Source organism: Stegodyphus dumicola, chromosome 8 (genome assembly GCF_044657685.1).
Source record: "Stegodyphus dumicola isolate Sdum_Otavi_A_Nest chromosome 8, ASM4465768v1".
Lineage (NCBI taxonomy): Eukaryota > Metazoa > Arthropoda > Arachnida > Araneae > Eresidae > Stegodyphus > Stegodyphus dumicola.
In genome coordinates this window covers 110,887,327-110,911,377 of record NC_140775.1, presented here as the reverse complement: position 1 = coordinate 110,911,377, position 24,051 = coordinate 110,887,327, and the positions used below count along the sequence as shown (strand labels likewise).

The 24,051-nt window shown below is 31.1% G+C and overlaps 1 protein-coding gene across 2 annotated transcripts in view; it reads right to left on the bottom strand.

The window, feature by feature from the left end:
• cm (AP-3 complex subunit carmine) overlaps window positions 1-24,051 on the bottom strand; it is a 93,846-nt gene that overhangs the window by 27,200 nt on the left and 42,595 nt on the right. For both annotated transcript variants that reach the window (XM_085822274.1, XM_085822275.1), the window contains 5 exons: window positions 18,925-19,084; window positions 10,240-10,353; window positions 8,426-8,499; window positions 8,121-8,226; window positions 3,224-3,382 (listed from right to left, as the gene is read on the bottom strand). In XM_085822274.1, the coding sequence (XP_085678400.1) occupies window positions 3,224-3,382; window positions 8,121-8,226; window positions 8,426-8,499; window positions 10,240-10,353; window positions 18,925-19,084 (613 nt within the window). The remainder of the gene's footprint in view (window positions 1-3,223; window positions 3,383-8,120; window positions 8,227-8,425; window positions 8,500-10,239; window positions 10,354-18,924; window positions 19,085-24,051) is intronic.

Here is a 24,051-nt window from a genome sequence, read left to right as displayed (position 1 = left end):
AAGTTGTTATTTCATTTATTGCAAAGTTATTGTTTATGAAATGATATCCCAATTTGTTTTCCATATTTCGATTCCACGACTCAAATTATGCCTAAATATTAAATTTTGTAAAATTTCATGTGAAATTTATTGGTGATTTGGTGTGAAATAATTTTAACAAAGTGCTTAAGCTATATTTGGCGTTATTATTGCTAAAAAAAAAAAAGATGCCAAATTTCAAAATGCTCCAATATGTAAATTCTTGTATATCTTAGAAAATTATGAATAAAAAACTCTAATTTTTTGCTGGTGTGTCTAGAAATAAATCTACTTTAAGATGATGTTAAAAATTTTATAGATTATAATACAAAATATTTTTCAAAAAATTTATAAAAAAATTTAAAAATACAAATTTTAAAAATAAATCATAAAAATGTTCAAATTATATTTGGATTAAGCCTAAATGTCGAATTCTGGAAGAAGGAATCGGGTAAGTTTAATAAAAAAAAAAAAGAGATATTAATAAATATATATCAAATTCAATTAACACTGAGGAGCTAAAATTTTGAGAGCTAATTTTTTAAAAGCTACTCATATGATTTTTACAAAACTTGGCGGTTTGGTATAATTGGAGTCAGAGAATCAAAATTTGTAAAACAATTGGCATGTCATTTCAGAAAAACTCCAATTTTGTGTCAAAATACCATGTACTTAATTTGAAACAATGTTATATTTTTATTCCAAGTGTTTTGAAGGCATGTAGAGAAAATCCTGATATATTCGAGATTCCTTATTATTATTATTATTATTTATTTTATATGTATTTTAATGTAATGAAAATTTGTTTCTTTTTTTGGTTTTTGATCTCAAATGAACCAGGAGAACGAAACATGTTTTCGAAGTATATTAATCAACTTTTATGAAGCTTTAATTTATTTTCCGCTGATGAGGTCTGAATTGGAATTTCAGTAAAGGAAAATTCATTTTTAATTTTTTTTTTTTTTAATTTTTTTTATTTTGCATATATTTTTCCCCTTTTGCATTTTTAGTTTCTGAGTTTGTACTACTATGATCCTTTTTAAATTTTGAATTATTTAGACATTGTGTTAAACCTCTTCTTACAAGGATGCAATTATTAATACTGTTGAGGAATTGCCTTGCTTAGACTCCAATTTACTTTAAACTTTAGATGCTTTAAGTTTATTTTATTTCAGTCCTGCAGCTATAGCGCAGGACGGGTATCAAAATTTTGTTTTTTATTTTTGCCTCTTATTAAGTTTCTTTGCATATTTATATATTAGAACAATACTATATATAAATCTAATACATAGCCCAAGTTACGCTGAGGCATGAAAAATGCAAGTTGGATTTCGTCAATCAGCCCAGTAGAACGGGAGATACAGAACTGTCCCCCATTTTTTGCACAGTGTACATAAGTGATTCTTTTAATATGCAGATATAGTCACTTATCATTTTGAATATTTTTTGTAGAGCTGAAAAAAAGCCGTTAAAAACATATTATCAAGCATAAAAAAAAGTGATAACAGCCAGAAGCAGAAGAATGAAAGAGTGTATATGGCTAGTTAGGACTTTTTATCAACAGAAGGGGTTCCAGTAGCATTAATCACATTAGTTTTAAAATTAAGCACAGAAACATTTGATAGAGAATTGACATTTGATTTTTGTTATGTAATGTATGATATATGCTGTTCTCTTCATCAGCAGCATTATTATAAGTAACATGCTAAAAAGATTAATTAAAAAAATGACGTGTATATCAGAAACATTAATTATATGTATGTTCCTGATTTTAATAGTAGGAAGGAGAATTTAGTACAAAACAACTTTAGGAAAACTAAATTTAAAAATCAAATATGAAATTATATAAAAAGCATTATTAAAAATCCCAAATGATTTCATATCTAGCTACATAACATATACTGCCAGACACATCGTTTATTAATTATAATAAAGTTACAAATGTTCATAAAATGCATTGGATACATTATAAATTATTTGAATACATAGGGATACATTATATATTAAATATTTAATTATATTCCTAAATACAGGGTTTTTTAAAACTAGTGATACTCAGAGACCTCTGTAGCTTGAATTAACAGCCGCAAAGCCATGAAATTTTCTTACAGGGACTACTGACATGGGAAATAGGGGGAAAAAAAAATGTTCCAGACAGGGAAAAAATGTGGCACTTTATACTTTAAGACAACTAAAATTTTGCATAAAACAAGATGAAAAATTGCAAAATGTTAAGTCCCGAATATGTGGTTGACACCAATGCCAGTACTTTGAGTTATAAAAAAGAAGGGGGCATTGAAAATCATTTCAAGTATTAGTTGCTTTGCTTAGTCCAAGAAAATGGAGATCATATTGAAAATAGCCGATGTCTTCTCCAGGAAAACGATTCTAATGAATGAAAACAAAAGAACAAAGAATAAAAAGGAAGTCAAATAGAATGCTCTCTCTCTCTCACTTTTTTAAAATTTGTAACCATTTACAGAAATTATTTTTTAGAATAAAGCACATTTGTGGAGAAATTAATTTTTTGCTAGTCATTTATCTGTTTACTGTAAATTTTTAAAGTGGTCAGAAATTGTATTGTGCAGTTAAAATTCAGATCAAAAGCGCTATATTTCTTCCTATCGGCAACTTTTGGAACTAAATGCTTTTTTTTCGCTGATTCCTTTTTCCCATGTCATCAATAGTCCCCGTACAAAATTTCGTGGCTTTGCGACTGATATAGAGGTCTCTGAGTACTGTTGGTTTAAAAAAAACACCCTGTATATTAATAAAATAAAAATATGAATTACTCAGAAGGGCATTTACTGCTTTTAAATCTCTCAGTTCATTAAACATTTCTAACTAATCAAATTAAAAAAGAAAAGCAAAATTACTTTGCCAAATAGCAAATAGCCTTTTTAGTTAAATGCGAAGGAATAGAGAACATAAATTATAAACCTTATGTTTTGAGTAATGATAACACTTGCTAAGGCTAAGGAAAAAGAATAATATATGCACATTTTTGTAACATAACATAATTATCCAATATTGGCAATACACCAATAAAATCATGTCTAGCATTAAAAGGAATACTGTAGAAGAGGGCAGAACATTTTTAAACTACCACTGCCTGAAAAATAAAATCATACAAAATAGTTTTTGAAGACATAATAAAGATAACTGACAAAGGGATGAAGGTTTTTTTAGTTCATAATATACTTACGGAGCCTCTTATATTAGGCATTCTACCAGGTTCTATTCGTCCTATATCCCAAATCATCACTTTACTAACAGGATCAAAAGTGTATTTGCCTTGACTGGGATTTAAAGTCATATTCAAAACTGATTTTGGCATTGGTATTTCCACTATGACATTTTCTACCTAAAAAGCAAAATGAAAATTTAGGGGTTAAAGAAGGTAACAGAAATATCCTCAATTAAACACAGCAGATTGTGGTGGTGACAAGTTCTCTGCAGCTCTATACAATGAGCTTCAACAAGTGGAATTGGCCATCAAAATGCAATATGAATCTGCAGATTCATGATGATGTACAGAAAGCTCTGGGTGAGATTAAAAGTTTGACTACAAAGTATGTTGAGCATGTTAAATCTGTAAATTTTCGTAAAGCTTGTTTAAGAAAGCTTACTGAATTCGGTCACGCAAATGAAAACGTATGCTAATGCTGTGGCACCATCTGTTTGGATAAATCAGATTGATTCAGACTGCTGTGTTATTGTGAGTGCGATAAATTACATCTGATACAGTTATAAAGCTTCTTAAAGCTGAAATCGATCCTCGGAAACATAAAATTAAACAAAACATAAATTAGGTAATGCCAAGCTTGACTTGTGGAAAAATTTTCTCTCAACTATTAATGTTCACAATGTTTGGAAATCTATATATATTTATGAGATCAAGATCAATTTTGCGAAAAGGATCGAGATTTCGGGAATTAAACTCCCAGGTAGCAGTGTTACTTCGAGCTCAAGTGATATAACTGTTGCTATAATGACAAAGAATTTCCCAAGAAATAATGTGATGATGATAAAAATTCTCATAAAATTATGCGTACTGCATCTGAAGGATTTTATATTTCATTTACAGACTGTCAGTTCTCTACTTCAGATGTTAACAGTGTTATTAAATCACCTGGGCTAGACTCTCTTTCCAATGAAATTGTACATCACGTTCATGCGGTTGACAGCCCTTTTTTGCACAGACTTTTCAACCTTTGTTTACAATTAGGAATTTTTCCAGCACAATAGAAGAGGGCTCGGGTTGTTTTGATTTCTAAAACTTTAAATACAAGAGCTCCTTATCTTGATAATATTAGATGCATTAGTCTCTTGCCTACGTTGGGTAATCTGAGTATTGCTATGTCTTGAAACTCTCTACATTAAAAGAATAAATTGGTATTTAAGACAGAAATGTTTATATAATGATTCTCAGTTCAAGTTTACAGCTCGGAAGTCTGCTGAAGATGCCAACTTTCGTCTTTGCAATATCTTGCAGTATGGAAAGAAAATGAAATTAAAAAAAGTTCTTATTTTCCTGGATTTCAAAGGGGCTTTTGATAATGCTTGGTGGCCATCTATCTTAAAAATTCTAAAAGATGCTGGTATACTACATAATATCTATGACCTGCTTAAAAGCTTCTTGAACGGGAGGAGCGCTGAGCTTCAGCTTGGGACCAAAGCTAAGGTTTATTCTCTAGAAAAAGGCTATCCTCAAGGCTCTGTGTCTGGACCTACTCTTTGGAACATAATAATAAATAATTTTTTAAATCATCTCGACAGTTGTTTAAAAATTGCATTTACAGATGACTTACTTTTAAAGACTTTGAATAGCATTCTTTTGCGAGTACAAGAAATGCTAGTTTTTGTCTTCAATTGGGTTATTTTTCATAAACTCACTTTCAATCTCACAAAAAGTTATGATTGTTCCCAGAAAGTTTGATGAACAAAATATTGCTTCTTTGATATTCGATTCTCCGTTACAATTTGTAGAAAATGTTAAGTACCTTGGTGCCATTCTTGAAGAAAAATTACCGAATCGCCAAAATACTTTTGGAGTAAGCTACAATATTAACCGTTTGAGTCCGGCGCGCGCTTCACTTTTCGTATGCCAAAAATATGGCGCAACGCGATAGCGCTTCTCTTGTTTTGTATCGAGAATGCGAAGACACTGCTGTTGGTTAGTATACTTTAAAAAAAAAAAATTATTGAAATATTGAATTGGTTTCGCATTAGGAGGAGGGGCATGCTTTGGTCCAGGTACTTCAGAAAAAGTATTTGATTCGTTCAAAAAAATTGTATCCACGGGTAAAAACTCTTCAATAATATCGTCATCGGAGGTACTTGCAGTTACTTCATCATCATCACTGCCATCACTAATAACTCGTAATCTCTTAGAACGAATGATGATGTCATTTCTACTATCACTTTCAAGGTCATTACTATACTCTTCATTATCACTTTCAAATGAATCAGAACTTAACATGGGTTATTTCGTAATCATCAGTATAACACTTGGTAAAAAAATGAAAACAATTTCCAATTTCTATGAAACAACTGCTACTGATATCACTACAACTGCTCTCAATAATTGCGTAAAGTAACCAACAGCAGCATCTTCGCATTCTCGATACAAAACAAGAGAAGCGCTATATTGCTGAGCCGTAGTTTTGCCATACGACAAGTGAAGTGCGATAGCGCTTTGCCGGACTCAAACGGTTAAGAAACTGATGTATAAGCAGTGTATTATACCTTTCATTTCATACCGCTGTTGTGCTTAGGGACATATTCTTGCAAAGAAGGTTAACAAAAGGAATTTGAGAAATATTCAATGGAGTATTCTTTGTATTGTTAGTGGTTACGGAACCTTAAGCTATGAGGCTACTTTTGTTCTTGCAGGAGTTCCACCTATTGATTTTGAAATTGAATATGACAATAATATTTTCAAGTCACTGGCAACTGATACTTTGGAAGACTGCATAAATGCAATTATCCCCTTCCCTGATCTTCCTCAGGGAACTTTAGAGCCCATAAATTTCTGCGATTATAAACAGACTAGTGAAACGAGTTTTCATATGGTTTTCTTTGCAGATGATAGCAAGATGAACAAAAAGGTTGGCCTTGCCTTTGTTCTTTTTGAAGGCCATTCCGAGGTTTGTTATTTTAGACACCGTATGTGGAATGAATGGACAGTTTTTCAAGCAGAACTTCTGTCTATTTATCTTGCTGTTAAACGGATCAAGGATAATGGGACAGGCATCTTCAAGGTACCTTATTTGTTCTGACTCTCTTTCTTCGCTTCACTTTTTGAACAGTATTACCAGCTGTGACAAATTAGTTATTGAAACCCTATTAAGTGTCAGTTCCCTTAGAAATAGAGGAATTGATATCCGCTTTGCTTATGTGCATGCTCATCGTGTTTCTATGGAAATGAAACAGCTGATTTCTTAGTTAAGATGCTTAGAAAGATGCCTTAAATTTACCCATTGATATCAACATTAGCACTCTAAAGAGCTATTACAAGTCCTTTCATTATAAGAAGCTTTTAGCTAAGTAGAATAAGGAATATATATCATCTTGTAATGCTGAGTTCACCAAAAAGTTCTTTCCTTCTATTTACTATAGACTGCATTCTGAGTCTTTCCTCTCTATTAATTTTAAAGTTTCTCATTTTTTATCTGGTTACAATAAATTTGCAAGTTACCTGTTTTGTTTCAATCTAAGATGAAACAATTTATGCAAATGTTCAAAAAGAGTATCTCAGGATGTGAAACATTTGATTTTCTCATGCCCTATATTTAATGGGCCTAGATTATGCTTGCAGAACGATTTGAAAATGCTCGGAGTGACTTTGCCAGTGAACTTATCTGCTTTCGTGAGATCCACACTGCTGTTCTCTGCTTTTGTTCGTTTTATTTATGCATGCAACTTTTAATGTTTTAGTTAACTTACTTTTGTAAGCCTCATGTTATACATCTGAGGTACACAGGGAGTTTGAATGTTTCCAAATAAAAAAAATATATATATATATACATGAAATTCAGAATTTTTTATTAAGCATATTTACACAATTTCTAGTAGATCACTCTAATAGTCTTCCCTTTGGTCTGTTTAATTTTTAAAGAGTCTCACATTTCTCTATTTATTAGAGAGAGCCATCATGAATGAAAATTTCAATACCATATTGCTTAACTTCATTATTAAAGCAATCACATAATAAATCTAAGTATTAGCCTAACAATATTATTCCACAATTTTTGCACTTTATAAAAACAGAACTTAACATAAAAAAAAAATACTCAATATTTCAGAAAGAATCTGAAAACCATGTCTAAGTAAAGTAAACATTATGCATCAGTTATAAAACACACATCCCCCCTCATTAAATGTGCATTAGTAAAGAAACATGGTAATTGCTCCTTTAGATAAAAATATGGAATCTTAACCCAAGACAAACTTTACCAATTTTAATTAGCAACTCTGATATTCTTAAAAAAAAAAAAAAAAAAATCAACGTTGCTTTTTTACAACACTGTGATACGGGAAGGGCAGGTTATGAGCTGAAGGAAATACAAGTTTATGTATTTTTTAAGATGCAAAAAAATATTTCAAGCTAATAATGAATTACTTATACTAAAATAAAATAATAACAGTTTCTTATTTTAAAAGTGCAGTAAAATATTCATATTAATTTAATATTCAATGGAATTGGAACAATTGAGTTCACTAATAAAAATAAGAATACCAGATGAAGATAGAGAACAGAAATTTGCAAAACAGCTAATGTTAAACTACAGGTGTCATTTTAGAGACATTTATATGAAAAGGGGAAAACAGATTTACTAACCAAAGAAAAATGGCATATAATACTGGGATATATAAACTTTTGCTGATCACTTAATTACTAAAAGATAAGTATTTGTCTAAAAAGAAATGCTTTTGCTATCTTTTAAGGTAAATTGCTTGCTTTAACATGACAAAAATTCATGAAAACAAAATACATTTATACTTGCAAAATATGGATCTTTTTAAATTAAAAAAAAATTCATTCCTTGACAGTTCTCCTCCAAAAAATAATGGAAATTTTAAATAAATGTGTAACTCACCGTTTTCCCCATTGTTTGCTTAGGTCCAACAGTGATATCCATTCTTCCTCCACCAACTTCTTTAAATGAAACATGATGTCTTACATAGAGAGGTATGGCTACCATGCTAAAGCAATTTACAGGAAATAAAATTATTCTCATTTAAGAGTAATTTATACATATCAATAAACAAACAAAATTCAATTTTCCAGATAAAATGCAATTTTTAAAGTAAACTAAGTTCCATTTCAATAATTGTGAAGAATAGCAATGCATTGCTTTGTAAATAGATAAAAGCAAATAAAAATGCATTTAAAAATACTTACTTCTGTGATCCAATGTGGTAAGACATCAAACGAAAATTGCCATCTGGTGGAACGAATGACAAAATCCTTTCTGACTGAAACAAATTAATTTTATATTTCATTTCATTTTACAATAGAATAAAATATTTAATATTGATTTAGAAAAATTGATCAGAATTCAATTGCATACTGCTCTATTTTTAAATCTGCTTAGTAATGCAATAATACAGTACAAAGTCTGAAATCCTGATGTCCAGTATCCAGAATGATCTAAAATCTGGATCACCAGCAAGCTTAATAAAAATTAAAAAAAAAAAAAACTTTTTATGGTTTACACTTGCACATTTGAAATTTTTTCATAATAAAACATGAAGAGCATCCCAATTCTTAATTCTCTTCAGTAGTGATGCCAATTTAACTAATCATTATTTGTACTTTTTTACTTTCGTCCTGCATGGCTGTCAACACACTGAAGCTTTTGAGAACTGACTGATGAAGCAATGTCTAAACAATTTTATTTTTATTTTTAACATTAGTAACTGAATACCAAGGAGCATGATGTTAATATTATGCTTGGCGATGATTATAGATTTCAGCTAACTCTGCCGCAAAGTGTTGAGTGTGTTTACAAGGAGAAATTTAACAGAAATTTCTATGCAAAAAAAGTAGATTTTACAAGTGATCAGTATGATGATACTCACAGGCCAAAAGATTGCATTTAGTGTTGACTGAATTGAGAAAAACTGATTTGTTATTCATTTAAGACTAGGACTGGTGTCAGAGCTAGTGTGGCCACATTGGGTGGCAAAGTGCATAGAATTTAGAAAAGCATTGAACAACAAAGTTAATAGATGGCAAAATCTTCAGAATTTAGGATATGTTTTCCAATGACTGTCTGACAATATGAAACAAGCTCATGATGTGTAAAATGACACACAGATTTTACATAGCAAACTGGCATCTAATCTTCTAGCACATGAAATTAGTGACCTATCAAAGTAGATTTCAATTTTAAAAGTAGGGAGGCAGTTGCAATGCTTCAGGATATCCAAATTAGGTTTTCTACCAAAAAGCTACTGATGAGTTGCATCCTTTTGATACAAAAGTTGACCAACAAACACTTATACTGAATCGTTACTTTGTGTATAATAGTGACAAATCCCGACCTTGACAATACTTCATTTCAAGGTAATAACCCTGTATGCATTTTTTTTTATCAATTGTTATGACATGCTTCATACTATTTTCATCCGCATACTCCAGTTAACTCTGATTGATGACCCAAAGTTTGCTTTTATTCTTTTTAATAAAAACTGTTGCATCAACATGCAACATCTGCAGTTCTATGATTGAAATTGTATAACATGAAGATTCACTGAAACTAATTAATTTAACTATTTCACAGAGAGTGAAGAGACAATTTTCTTGAATCACAGCATACATTTTTTCATAGTGACTATCCTCCATTGGTAAGGGAAGCTGCCAAGATTGAGAGTATATTAATTAGAAGGATATTCAGTTCAAATGGAAATGGTGGCATCATTCTTCATATACACTAAAAATTCTCCCACTTCATTATGTTAACTTGTTTTTAATAAATTGATTTTAAAGTTCTTGATAAAGTTTTTTAACAGTTTCATACAGAACTCAATAAAAATATATTGTAACACATACATGTACATGTACTAACTGACCAGGAACAAATGGAAGGTTTAGAGCTGAAGATCCATGATTCACAACATCATTGCAGTCATTGACCTGAACACATTTCATATTTATAAACTCAGAAAAAGATACAGAATTAAGAAAAATACTAAAACATGTTTCATACTCACTTCCCAGCGACGAAATCTGACACAGGGATGAAAACTCACATCATCAAACACTCTAGGATTAACAAATGATAAACTAAGGTCTGGCATTCCACTCAATTTTATGCAACAGTCAATCTAGGAAACAGTAATATAAAACAGGTCTTTTTATGTGTTAAGAATATATCTTATATTCACAGATATTCATTTGTTTATTTAAAAAAAATCTAAGCTAATTTTAATTTATTTGTAAAATAATACAGTACAAAGTGCGAAATCCGGACTCGTCGAGACTTGGCGATTCTGGATTTGGGATCATCACTTTAAATCTACTAAGATGGCATGTCAAAATTATAAAATTAAAAATATGAAATCATGATTTATGAAATAATGAAGTATTTATGATCTAAAGGGTATCAAAATTTACAAAAAAAAAAAAAAAAAAAAAAAAAAAAAAAAACTTAATATTTATTTGTTTACCTTATTAAACATTTCTTTCAATGTAAGTTGTTTAAGATGCTTCGTTTTTTGTGCTAATACTTTCTCTTTAATTCTGTAGACAGACAAAATCTCTTGCTGAATTACATTGTTGAAGTCCTGTAACTGCTGTTTTGAGAATTCCGACTAACTTGTCAATAGAAATTTTCTCGTTTTCAGTAACTGCTCTATCACTTTCTTCACTATCGGTAGCGTTATTTTCTGGATCTAGAACCATTTTACAGATTTTGACATTCATTCATTGATTGATGATTAAGAAGCATTGTCATCAAAATGAAAAACTTCTTTTATATCATCTTCATTTATTACCACTTCTCTACATTTATATACAAAATCCGTTAATTGAAAAATTTCACCTTTTTTACGATATTCGAAAACCTTTAAAATTAGTGGCTATCATCATCAAATTTAGCTATCCTTCACTATACATATTTGGCTATGCATCATGAGCTTGGCAACTAACGACAAGTTGTTCCATTAAATTTTATCTTGCTTCTATCCTGCTCTGAGACAATTAAGCCTGAATTGTATTAGTTTAGTTATTTATTATAATTATGTATATTTCTTGCACATGCTTAAGGCTTATCAGAGTTTTGAATAAATAAATTTCCACATATACTTAAGCCTTACTAAAGGCCAATGCTCTAGATATCTTACCGCCTGATGCAGTCTCGGTGGGTCCTAAATTCTGTGACTTGGCATATAAGCCCTGGCGCTGGTTCTGGGTTTATGTGAATAACAAATCAATTATTCTTAATTCAAATAGCTGTAAATGTAATCTTTGGGTCTACGAGTATAATCAACAAAATCTATTTTTAGCATATGGAAAGAAATTTTTGGTAAATTTTTCCTCATCAACATTTTTAGCACATTTAACTTAAATCTGTAATCATCGCCAAGCATAATGTCAACATAAAAAGTTACTATACTTTTTTATCATTCAATTATTAACATAAAAAAATTTTTAGGCATCGCTACATGAGTCATTACTCAAGTTCTCATGTTTTGATAAACATGCGGAGATAAAAGGAAAGTATAATAAATAATGATTTGTCAGGTTTGCGTCAGATCAACGATGTACCTGTGTGGAATGTTTTGGTTTGAGATGCCAAATTACTGATCCTACAAATTTATGCTAAAGTAATTGTTCCTTCAATATCAAGGTATTTTATTTACTGTCGAAGTGAAATTAAGAATCGGGACTCTCCAGATGTTTTATTATGCGCAGAGTGGGGAATCAAATGTGCATGCATAAAGCCTAGGAGAAAAAAACGTTGTTGGTGGTTTTGAGGTCCGGATTTTGGACACTGTACTGTAATAGTAATAATAATAATAATGCAAAGTTCATCCAGAAAGGAAGTACTATTCAGGCATTAAAAAGATTAGCAATTTGTTTTGGCATATGTCATATCTTAGCAATAATTGCAATATAAATACTTGCTTCATAGAATTTGGTTGCCTACAGCCTGAATTAGTTTTCGACGTTTATCTTGATCTCATCATCATTTGCAAAGATCTGGCTGGCAAACTTCTTGAAATGAGAAAACAAATGGAAGTCAGATGGAGCTAGGTTTGGTCTATGAGGAAGGTGACATAATTGTTCCCAGCAAAATGAATCAAGTTGTGTCATTATAACACATGCGGTATGCAGTTCTGCATTGCCATGTATAAACACAATACCAGAAATCAGTAATCTGTGCCATTTATTCTGTACTGCAAATAGTAACTTCTACAATGTCTCACAGTAAGCAGTAACATTGGTTGTTGAGCCTTATTCCATCCAGTCTATTAAAATACTCCCTGACAGTCTAAAAACATGGTGCACATGATTTTTTCGGAAGAAAGAGGAGGCTTTGCTTTCTTGGGTTTCAAGGAACCAGTATGCCACCATTCCAGTGACTGTCATTTCATTTTAGGCATCTCTTAACAAATTTATGTTTCATTGCCAATGACAATCCTTTTCAAAAAATCATTTTCTTCTGTCGCATAATGCTGCAAAAACTCCATGGCTGCTCCTATGTGTTTCCACTTTTGAACATCTATTAGTATTTTAAGTACCCAGTACCTATCGTGAACACAGTTTTTTGTAATGTAAATGTTCAATCACAGGTTCATGTAATAAAGATCAAGAAATATTTTGAAATTGCACTGACAAATCCAAAATTCAGTTGCTTATTGGAACGAAATTTTTTGTCGATGCAGCACATTAATTCTTTGATGATCAATGACATACAAACAGCCATACGCTATGCTCCTCGTTGTTGATGTTTTTCCTTCCTTCCTTAAACATCCTAACCCACCTTTGTGCCATACCTTCACTCATCGCATTTTCTCCGTAATATCACAAGTTCGAACATTCCTTGAAATTCAAAAAGTTGATAACAGCTCTTATTTTACAGCTCTGAGGCAATCAATTGTTTTAAACATCATTATCAACAAACAATGACTTTAAACCTTAATATGAACAAACAAAATGACTACACTAATTCATTCTCGAGTTGAATGATACAACTATTCATGCACAACCTTTGTGTTGTCAGAGGCACAGCAAGTATGTGAAAAGTACTTACTTTCTGAATCAGCTTAGTAATAATGAAAGCATTTCTGAATTAATTGACATTTGAAAATGTTAAAAATACTATTTATGATTCAGCTAACGAGAGCAAGTTAGCTTGGATATGTTTTACGAAAACAGGCTTTTACAGTGAAATACAGCAGATGGCAGATTGGAGCAATGGAGTACTTAAGACACTTGGTCTAACTTCATTGAAATTGGTAAAACAGCTACAAATTTTTCACGTTACAAATGATTTGGAAATAAAGAAATAATTTCACTCACAGAGTTGACTAAAAGTTAATAAACTCTTCGTAACATTTAGTAGATGAGGAATAAGGACAGTGGTCCTAAAATAGCTGGTGAAGAATCTTGACAATCACAGTTCTCCCATGGTAAATGAGATTTCAGAAAAATTGCATAGATGTTCAAGTATGCATAAAATTCAGTAAAGTTCACATAAAACAGTTCCTAGCAAGTGAGGCAAAATCCGCAGCATGTACTCTATAAAAGCATAAAGTAACTGTAGCATACAGTAACAGAAATATAAGTGAAACAGAGGTTCTAGATCAAATTCGACTCACTCATATTCCAAAATGAGATGCATGGCCTGGAGGGTTTTACATAAATTTTAATTAAACTTAATATTTACATATACACAATGCAGGTTGAAATGCCTAAATTGAATATTAAGGCTCAAAAAGCAAGAACTGAATAGTTCCATCAAAGAATTGAAATCGAATTACCGTATTTGACGGCATATAAGACGCACTCTTATTTAGAAGGCCACACACAAGGAAAAAAGTTTCAATAGTCCGAAACAATCGTTGAATGCAATTACCAAACATACTTTTATTAAGGAAAATTAACAAACGGCAAGCTATTTTGAAGATGATATGTAAATTTCAATAATGAATAAATGAATGAACGGCAAGCAATCAAACATAATACAAAATAAAGCAGAAACATGCACTTTGGCATAGTTTAACACTCCTAGTTTATACTGAATTGTATAGCTTAATCTCTTGTTTCCTGTAGTCATATTTTCCAGGGTATTCTTTTAAAACAAATAGTTTTAAGCACCGATACCGACACATGTGTCGGCTGAGTCAAAGAAAGTCTATGTAAAGAAGGAAAGGCTCCATAGACATAATATGACCGTCGAACCTGTTCGAACTTCAACATCAGCTTTGGCGCTTTTTGGCGACAGATATTTCACGCATGTGCAAACTAATTATGGCAGATGTAGAAAAAGTTATGTATGTCTAGACCTTTATCTGGGCTAAAAATAGCATTCAGTATTAAAAGTTAACCTGTGTCCTTCACGTATAAGATGCAGGTAACTTTTGTGAGATCAAATTTAGGGAAAAAAGTGCGTCTTATATGACGTCAAATACGGTATATTGCATAGTGCATTGAATTCTACCTTCAAGAAGAATAAAATTTCAAGTCGTGTTCAGAAAGGAAAGGGTTAAGTCAGCCAATAGATGGACTTCTAACGCCATCTCTTGGCAATATCAAAAGAATATTCCTTAACAATAAGTAACTGTAGGAGCAGAATAATAATATGTAAGAGGAATTATAAAAAAAAAAAATACAAATATAATAAAAAATAATATATAAAAGCAAATGAATGATGGGAAAAAACAGGTAAACACATTTTGAAACATCATGATTAAAACTGCTTGCTAAGAATGGACAAAGGGCACTTTATGTGGATAGGTGTATTCATAAACAAGTATGGTATTATTGTTTATTTTGAATGGGCTCACATGAAAATTCTGAGCTAAGAGGTGGTAATAAGTGCATAATTGTATAATATTAAGTTCATCGTATATTTTATTGTTTCTAATGTGGTAGAGATTATTTGAAATCTACCTTAAAATACAATTTTATGCTGATGCAAGGCTTTTCTATTGGTAGAGCAGGAGTAAGCTCAAACAGAGCAGGCATAGCACAGCATGAACACAAGATGGTTTTGTAAATGAGGAACTTGTTGTCTATAAAGATAATGATGTTTAGTGGAACTAAGGAATAAAATCTTGCTTTACATACCCAAAACTTCTGATAACAGAATGTCCATGAAAGCTGATGATTGAGGATTAGCCCAAGATAGGTTAACTCCTCTAGCCCAGGGAAAAGGTCAAACAAATAAAGGTTTACAGTCCATTTTTTTTTTTTTTTTTTCCTTTCCAGTGAACAGAATAGCTGATGATTAGTCCATATTGATTTTAATATTGTATTTAAACAAACTATGCCTTAAGCGCTTGTAATGCTGGACAAAGAAAAGCATTACTGACAGGATCCTAGTGGCAGCAGCATAAAGTGCAAAAGTAATATTGGGTGTCTACGGAATGTTATTCACATAAATATTGAATAATGTAGTCTCTAGTAATGAGCATGTGACACAACAGGACAGGTTGCAGGCAGTAGTGTTTAAGACATGACCAACAAACGTTCCATCTGTTAGGGAGGATTTAATGGTGTTAGTAATATCTCCTGGGAAACCCAGGTTAAGTAAATCATAAGATTAAACTGTCCAGCCAGGCTCTGTCAAACGCTTTGCCTATATTTAGAAATAAACTGGAGGCGAATTTCTTGTACTTTCAAAATTATCTCTACTATCCTATAAAGTTTATTAATTGTAGACAGTTTTCTCCAGAATCTAAATAGGCGAGGAATCAAGACATTATTTCTTTCGATGAAGTCTATTATGAACAGTTGTTTTAGCAATTTTGAAAGACTCTTGAAAGCAGACCTATTGGCTTATAGTTTGCAAGAGAAGGCTATGATTAGTTTGGCTTCGGTAGTGGTGAAATGTTGTCTTTCACAATGAGGGAAAATATATATATATATGTAATGATTTTAAAAGCGTAGATGAAAGCAGTGGACCTCCCAACAGCTTACGATACTGCGGAGATGACCGAGAAGACCGTAGTGGTTTGAAGATGGCAGAGTGAAAAGCATGATGACGCAATTTAGCACAACATATCTTGAAAAATCACAATCTTTATTTTTTTCCATGCATATCAAATAATCCTTTTTCAGACAAGATATTTCTTAATAATATTTGAATAGAATAACTACCATTTTGAAGTACGACGTCATCTTAAGCAAGTAAGCGGCAGCAGCATGGATGAAAAGCGTCTTACCAGCAGGACAGGTAACACGGAAAAGGCAGAGTATCATAGAACTTTAGAGGAAGAAAGGTGGGAGTCGGAAAAGTTTCAGTTCACAGTTCTGGTTTACAATTAATTTGATTGGACAAGAGGCATCTGCATTAAAATGTTACATAAGATAGAAAAGTCTAGAACCTGTGAAGAGATGAATTTAGGGGCAGATTACCAAATTTAGAATGTTAATTTTGAGGTCATAAATTATTTTTTTGAAACAGCTATCATATTTTGTTATATCTTACATATTCCCCCCCTTCAAAAGAAAAGTTGGGTGAGCAGGATGGAAGAACAGGCATTAGAGCAGCAAAATGTGAAAGATATAATTTTGAAAATACAAACATATTAACTTTTAAACAAAAAATTATTGTCATAAAATTTTGACTGATATTTTGAATCAATTTTGACAATTTTGACATTAGACGTAATGTAAACCAGTTTGCTCTTAAAAATTCGCCAAAGAATTTGGTCACAGAGTCTTGCAGTGAGAATTTCCCCCTCCGCGATGTGTACAGGAAATTGAGGAACATGTGTTAAGATGAAATGTTTCGTGATAATTTAAAGTCAGATTTTTGTACTCTTTTTGCTCAAAATAACTAATCCATTAATTAATTTATTTACTTGTGCAAAAAAATATTTTCTTTTCCTTTGTTGACATAGACCTTTGACTTCAAATAAACCCATAAGAAGAAATCTAATGGTGTTAAATCACATGATTTAGGGGCCAATTCTGATCACCAAAACGAGAGATTACATGATAAGGAAATGTCTCATGCAGTAATTGAATTGTTTCATTGGCTGTATGGCATGTGGCACCATCTTGTTGAAACCAGATATTGGCCACATCAATATCATCCAATTTCAGCAGAAAGAACTGTGTTATCATGTCGCGATATCGAACACCATTAACAGCTGCTGCTTAACTAGCCTCATTCTAAAAACAGTATGGTCCGATGATGCCTCCTGCCCCAAATCCGCACCAAAGAGTGACACGTTGTGGGTGCATTTGTTTTTCGCTAATCACACGTGGGTTCCCCAAACATGGCAATTTTGGTGATTAACAAAGCCATCGAGGTGACAATTTGCTTTATCACTTAGGATTATTTTGCTCAAAAAACCAGCATCCACTTTTTCATGGTCATTAGGCTTCAATTGTTGTGTTAATTGAATTTTGTAAGCATGAAGACACAGATCTTTTGCGAGTATACGCTGTAGAGAGCTTCTTGAAGTTTGCAATTCTTGTCCACAACACTGAACTCATGTTCCTGAGTTTTCACCAACACTCTCATGCACTGCTTCAATATTGACATTTGAACGGCTTGTTTTTAGACGATTGGTGTGTTTAGCGTCTCCAACTGATCCAGTCTCCAAAATTTTTTCAATTAACCTTTTCACAGTTGACAAGGTTAAAACCCTATTTTTAACATATTTTGTATAAAATTTTTTAACTGCGGCCGCCAAATTTCCATTATTTAAAAAATATTGTTCAATAACGAAGACACGTTGTTGTATCATATAACGCTCCATTTTCACTAACCCTAAACTCTCGGCTTACAAACTGTTCTTTTTCACTTTTGCCAACAACTTAATGCAAAAATGGCGCCAAAATCAAATCTTGCTTTAATTTTGGGACACCTTTTATATACATGGCTAAAAAAAAAAAAAAATTGGCAGCGCTGCTAAGTTATTTGGTGACAGAAGATCAATACTGATGAGTAATCTCCAAATCTGACAAAGGTATCAGGCAACAATTATTATTTTCTAGAATACATAAAAATATGTTTATATTACATATACTACACTGTGGTGCACATATGCAAAAAGTCTTTCTCAGATAAAAATAAAAAAAAAAAAAAAAAAAAAAAAAAAAAAACAATATTGTTTAAAAAAATGATTATCAAATTTTACTTCGTATTATTTGTATGATCATAGAAATAACCTTTTTAAAATTTCCTTTAAGCATTCTGTATCTACAACTTAAACTAATTGTTTATGGTACGAGGCCTAGCATTTGACCTACATTTATTATATTTGAAACATGTCTTCATCATTGTTATTTGAAAAATGTCTTCATAATTATATCTGGTCTTAAATTAAAAGATAATCTAATGTTTTTGAATACCGAAATATTAAATAAAAATTCAAATGTGTGCATATATTTATTTTTATTAAAAATTTTAAGAAAACTCATATTTAATAAGCATAACATAATTAATGTTTGTGGGATGAAAACAATTGGGAAAATATTTTTAAGTTATTGCAATGAAAATGTAAAAACTTATGCAATATCTTTTCCTCTAAAATATTGAAATCTAGTAATATAACAAGGATTTAATCAAAATATGAACTTAAAATTACATACAAATTTGAGTTACATACAAATTATTTCAGATTGAGTGCACTATACACATCAAATTATATTCATACAAAAATGAAAATTTAAAATTGCTTCAGATATACCACTACAAATAAGAGCAAACTTACACAGCCTTGTATTTCAGCAGAAATTACAGAACCACTTTTATCAATTATTGCATCAACTTCTTCAATAATATCAAAATAAGCTTCATTATTTGTATATTTAACACCTGTTCTTCGCCAAGGTATGCTAGAAAGCTGTCCTGTTGGTAATGTATTGCTGATGCTGAAAAAATACTTCTATAAATATGATTCAATGTAAATTAAAATTTACATTAAAATGCATAAAATGCCAAAAGTTACAATCCATACTAATAATTGACAAGTAGTGGGTTTAAACATAATATGAAAAGATGAGCAAGGCAAAGTTATGAAATTATGGCCATATGCTTTATAAAGACAGATTACACATACAAGGTAACTTTTTATTTAACATAAATTCAGTATGTGCAATGATCAGTTAGTAACAATGAATGAAATGATACAACATTCTGCTTCAAGATACACTGGTCAATGCAACTTTCTGCCCCAATATACAGCATAAAATTGCTTTAAATTTAGTATTAAAATAGGTAAAAAATTATAGCTTTTGTACTGATCAAATAAACACTGGCTAGGTGTCAACAAAATAATTTTTAAAAAAAAGTTATTTTTATTTTTAAAAATACCTAGCTTATTACAAAATATAATTTTAGGTATTATTACAGAGTGATCATAAAAAACAATCTCTCATATATGAGTCCCTAGCAGCCAATGAAAATGAAATTTCAGATGTTATTTGAAAGCATGTACTTGAGAATGGGATGATTTAAAACAACAGAGCTTTCATGGTATGCTTACAGTGAAAACATTTTGAAAATTTCGAATGGCAATACCTACGTTTTTCCTGCGCATATTAATCAGTGTATTGAAAATCCATAAATGGGGTTAGAATGATACACATATAACAAAATTTGCAAAGAACAACATTGTAAATGAACAATGACAACACAGAGAGGAGGTGTATTGTCACATTATTCATGGGGATACACAGTTAAAGCACTACTTACAGAACACTGTAATGCAAAGCTTTGCTTGTGAAAGCCTTTAATAAGGAATGTGGGAAGACCATTTCTTCAATTTGAATATGCGAATAAGATGACACTTACTAGAACCAGGGTTCGTACACATTTCTGCACACAGAAATTAAGTACTTTTAAGGAGCATTAATGGAAAAAAAAAATAAGGACCTATGAGCAAATGGGAACTGAATAAATTCAGTTAAAAATATTATCTATGCCTGAACTTCACTTTTGTAATACCATCCTAAAAGTAAAATAGATAAGTGGGATGCATTATTATTAAACATAACATAATTATTAGTAAGTTTGAGAATAAAATAAACTTTTATCAAGTGGTTTTATGAAATTTATCAAGCAGCATTTAATATTTTACACTTATAATAGTTGGACATATTTGAAAGAAGATAAGTGACATATTTATGTTTTACTAACAGTTAGCTTTAATTTATGGCTGCTAGGGGCAACAGTAATATTTTTATGCCTAATTTTTGTCTTTCCCAGTTTGGAGGTTTAGTAAATAGCAGGTAGATTTTATGTCAAGCAGCATAGTTTAAAATGAGAAGTAAAATAACAATCAGCATGATTCATAACAAAAGACTGTCTGTTGTCACAAGTGCTGCTAGACAGAGAAACCTGCTGATCAGAACAAACCTAAAAGACCTGATGTAGGCATGGTTGGCAAGTTTTGAAAGTTACTTTTGAAAGGTTCCAATAACCCACTAAAGCAAAGTGGCTTTATTTTTACATTTCTGTGCTATATCTTGTGACCGTAAAGGTTAACGAAAGGCAATAACTCGCTTTAATATGCAGAGATAATTTTTAAGGGTAAGCAGTTAGTTATAGATAATTAAATTAGGTAGTTAAATAACCTTGGTCATTATGGATTTGCATGGCCACTATTAAGTTTTATTTATTTTTTAACAATACTTGTTAAAAGAGCCTTATTAATATCACAATCTAATAAAATTTCACAGTTTAAAATACATGTAATTTATAACATTGATTCTTAAATGATATTAGGATAATTACATATTAAAAGCAACAAAACATGACAAAATACGTATGCATCTTTTTAATTTAAGACTTGCCACATATTTTGGCTAATTTTATATCAATTTTCTTCTCTTTAAGCATCTTTACTAACCATTAAAAATTTGTCTCAATACGCAAATCAATGTTCTCACTAGTTTCTGCATGCTTTATTTCCTAACTTATCAATTTCTCCCCAATGTACCTATGAGAGTTTGCTTGATCTGGTTAAAGTAAAATAATGCACCCCCCAAACAGATGTGAAGCAAATTATCACTATGTGTGAAAGAGACTAAAAAAATCAATTACAGCTCATGGTGATGCAATTAAACAAGAAAAGTCAAATTCAAACTAAAAATGTAAACTAGTGGTCGAAGACTAAGCAATTTAATTTAAATTTAAGCTGACTCAGTAATTCTATCATCATAACAAATTCAAATATTGGCAGCAATAATGCAAAGACAAATGATTATAAAATATCAGAGCTGGCAGGAACTAATGCAGCGAGCAAGCGGAGGTCAGAAACACACTCTGTCTTACACTCCAAAAACCTCAGCTCAAAAACTGTCTAAGTGATTTGCATTCTGGTGAGAAAATGGAAATGGGAAATTATAGAGAAGGCTGAAATTATAAAGTGGGTAATTTACATAGTAATAACTGTACATATCTTACAAGAATAAATTTTCTTTTTCTTTATACATTCAGTTTCTTTTTCAACATGTTTCTTTTTAATCTTAGAATTTTTGGATCTATTATTCTAAAAAATACTAAATGCATTTAGAATGTATAGAAAAATTTATTTCTTTAGTAATATGAACATTAAGAAGAAATATGAAATATAGTATATGGTAAAAGGCCGGTTACAGAGCTGGTGTGGCAGAATTTTTAGAATTTAGTGACACACCGAGCAAGAAAATCTAAAAATGACAAAACATTTTAGAATTTGCAGCAGGCACTGGAAGCAGAATTTAGAAAGGCACTAAGCAGCAGGATTTAGGATCCACAGAGATTGTGTCAGGTGAGAAAATTCCTAGTGCCAGCCCTGTATATGATACATACATTAAGACACATTATATGAATCTTTTAAATTGTCAGTTTTCAATTTTTTTATTAATAAAAAAAAATTCCTTGCTATAATGCCTGTCCATATAAGATTAGAAGCATTTTTGATATTTTCCATTTAAAAAAAAAATTATAACTATTACCTAAAGATACAAATATTAAAAATAATCCAAAGTATGTACAAATATTATTTGGATTGGACCTAAATTTTGAATTCTGAAAGAAACTGTAACTTAATTTTAAAAAAAGGGATATTAAACATTGAGGAGCTAAAATTTTAAGACTGAATATTTTACAAACTACTTGGAAGATTTTTACAATTTATTTCTGCCATAATTTAAGGCGCAGGATTAAAATATGGAAAAAAATCATATGACCTTTCAGGAAAAGTACGAATTTGTATCAAATTATTTATGTTAGAACAATACTATATATCAATCCAATATGGATTTTATCTTGGTCTGAGGACTGTGATGTACGCAAATTTTTTAGCTCTTAAAAGGTTAAGTTTTAGATGCATAAAAAAAGTGTGTCGCACGTTTTACATAAAAAGAAAGCTTATTGCAAGAGAAATACAGTGGTTTGAAGTTTTCTGAAGGAATTATCAAAGAGACGAGATTGTAAATTTGACAGCTTGATTTGCACCAGTGCTACAATTATGGAAAGATAGTCAACGTAATGGTATGATTATAAAATTCAATATACTATAAAATTGGTGTACTGAAAAATAATAATTTTATAATAGACTTGTAGGAAAATTTTTTCTCTTTTTAGTCATGTAAGTTTTGTTAGAAAATATTTATAGTAACTAAAGTTATAATAATTTTTGTTAATTTTCATAGATAAATTTTCATTTAAAATATAATAGAAGCCATTGTTTACAAAGTGCATGATATAATTTCAACTTAAAAGCACATGCAGTAAATATTTACTTAGTCTAACAACAAAACATAGTGTTATCTTAAAAATAAATATATTTAATAATTACAAATTAAACTAGATAACAGAAGTGATCTGCAAATAAACTAATATTTAGTTAAATCCTTGATATCTCTATTAATATAATATGCTCGTTATCTTGCGAAATACTAGCACATAACAACATGGAACATTGTAATAATATGATGCCAAAGAGGGATGTATCCCCTGACAGCAAAAAAAGCAGTCAGCCATCCTTCACCAACAGAGCAGGTCATTTCACAAGTGCCAAATAAAGATATTCCGACAACAGATGACACTGTTAGTGTACAAGAAGTGCTAGATTATGTCACTGAACTTGACTGCTTATTAGCCACATACAAAATATCCTAAAAAAAGCAAGTAAAAAGATCAAAGATCACTTTCTGAAAGTTGTTAACCTTGTTACAGATAAAAACTGTAGAACAGCCAAATTAGAAGGTCAGCTTGGGCAGACCAATAACACTGAGGATTATGTATGAGGGATAGTAGCAATGGAAAAACCAACATATGGCAGCATAGCAAAAAGAGGACATTCTATTTCTAGAGCAAGAACTCAAAACAATAATAAACAGGAACAAGAACACATTACCATTGTATATCCCAATAAGGAACTAACATCTGGCGAAGTACAAGACAAAATAGTGAAATACATAGACCTTGCAAAAATCAAAGTAGGCGTCACAGCGGTTAAGAAAGGAGAGGTTTTACTACAAGTTGAAGAAAAAGAGGACTTATTAGAAGAAGCCATTCAGGAAAACAAACAGATAAAACCATAGTCGAGACCAAATGACCACTGAAAATAAACCCCAAGATAATTATATATAATGTTAATAAAGATCTAGACAAGGAGGAACTACAAGAAAAACTAGTTACCCAGAATAAAGATCTGGAAAACACAAATATTGAGATTCTCTTTTCAAAGAAAGGAAGATTTGGGAAACACTGGGTAGCCTCTACTGACCCCACTTCTTTCAAAACAGTAATGAGAAATAAGAAACTAAACGTCCAATGGACCAGAAATAATGTTAGAGAGTTCCTTCAAATTACACAATGTTACAAATGCCTAGAATATAACCACTAC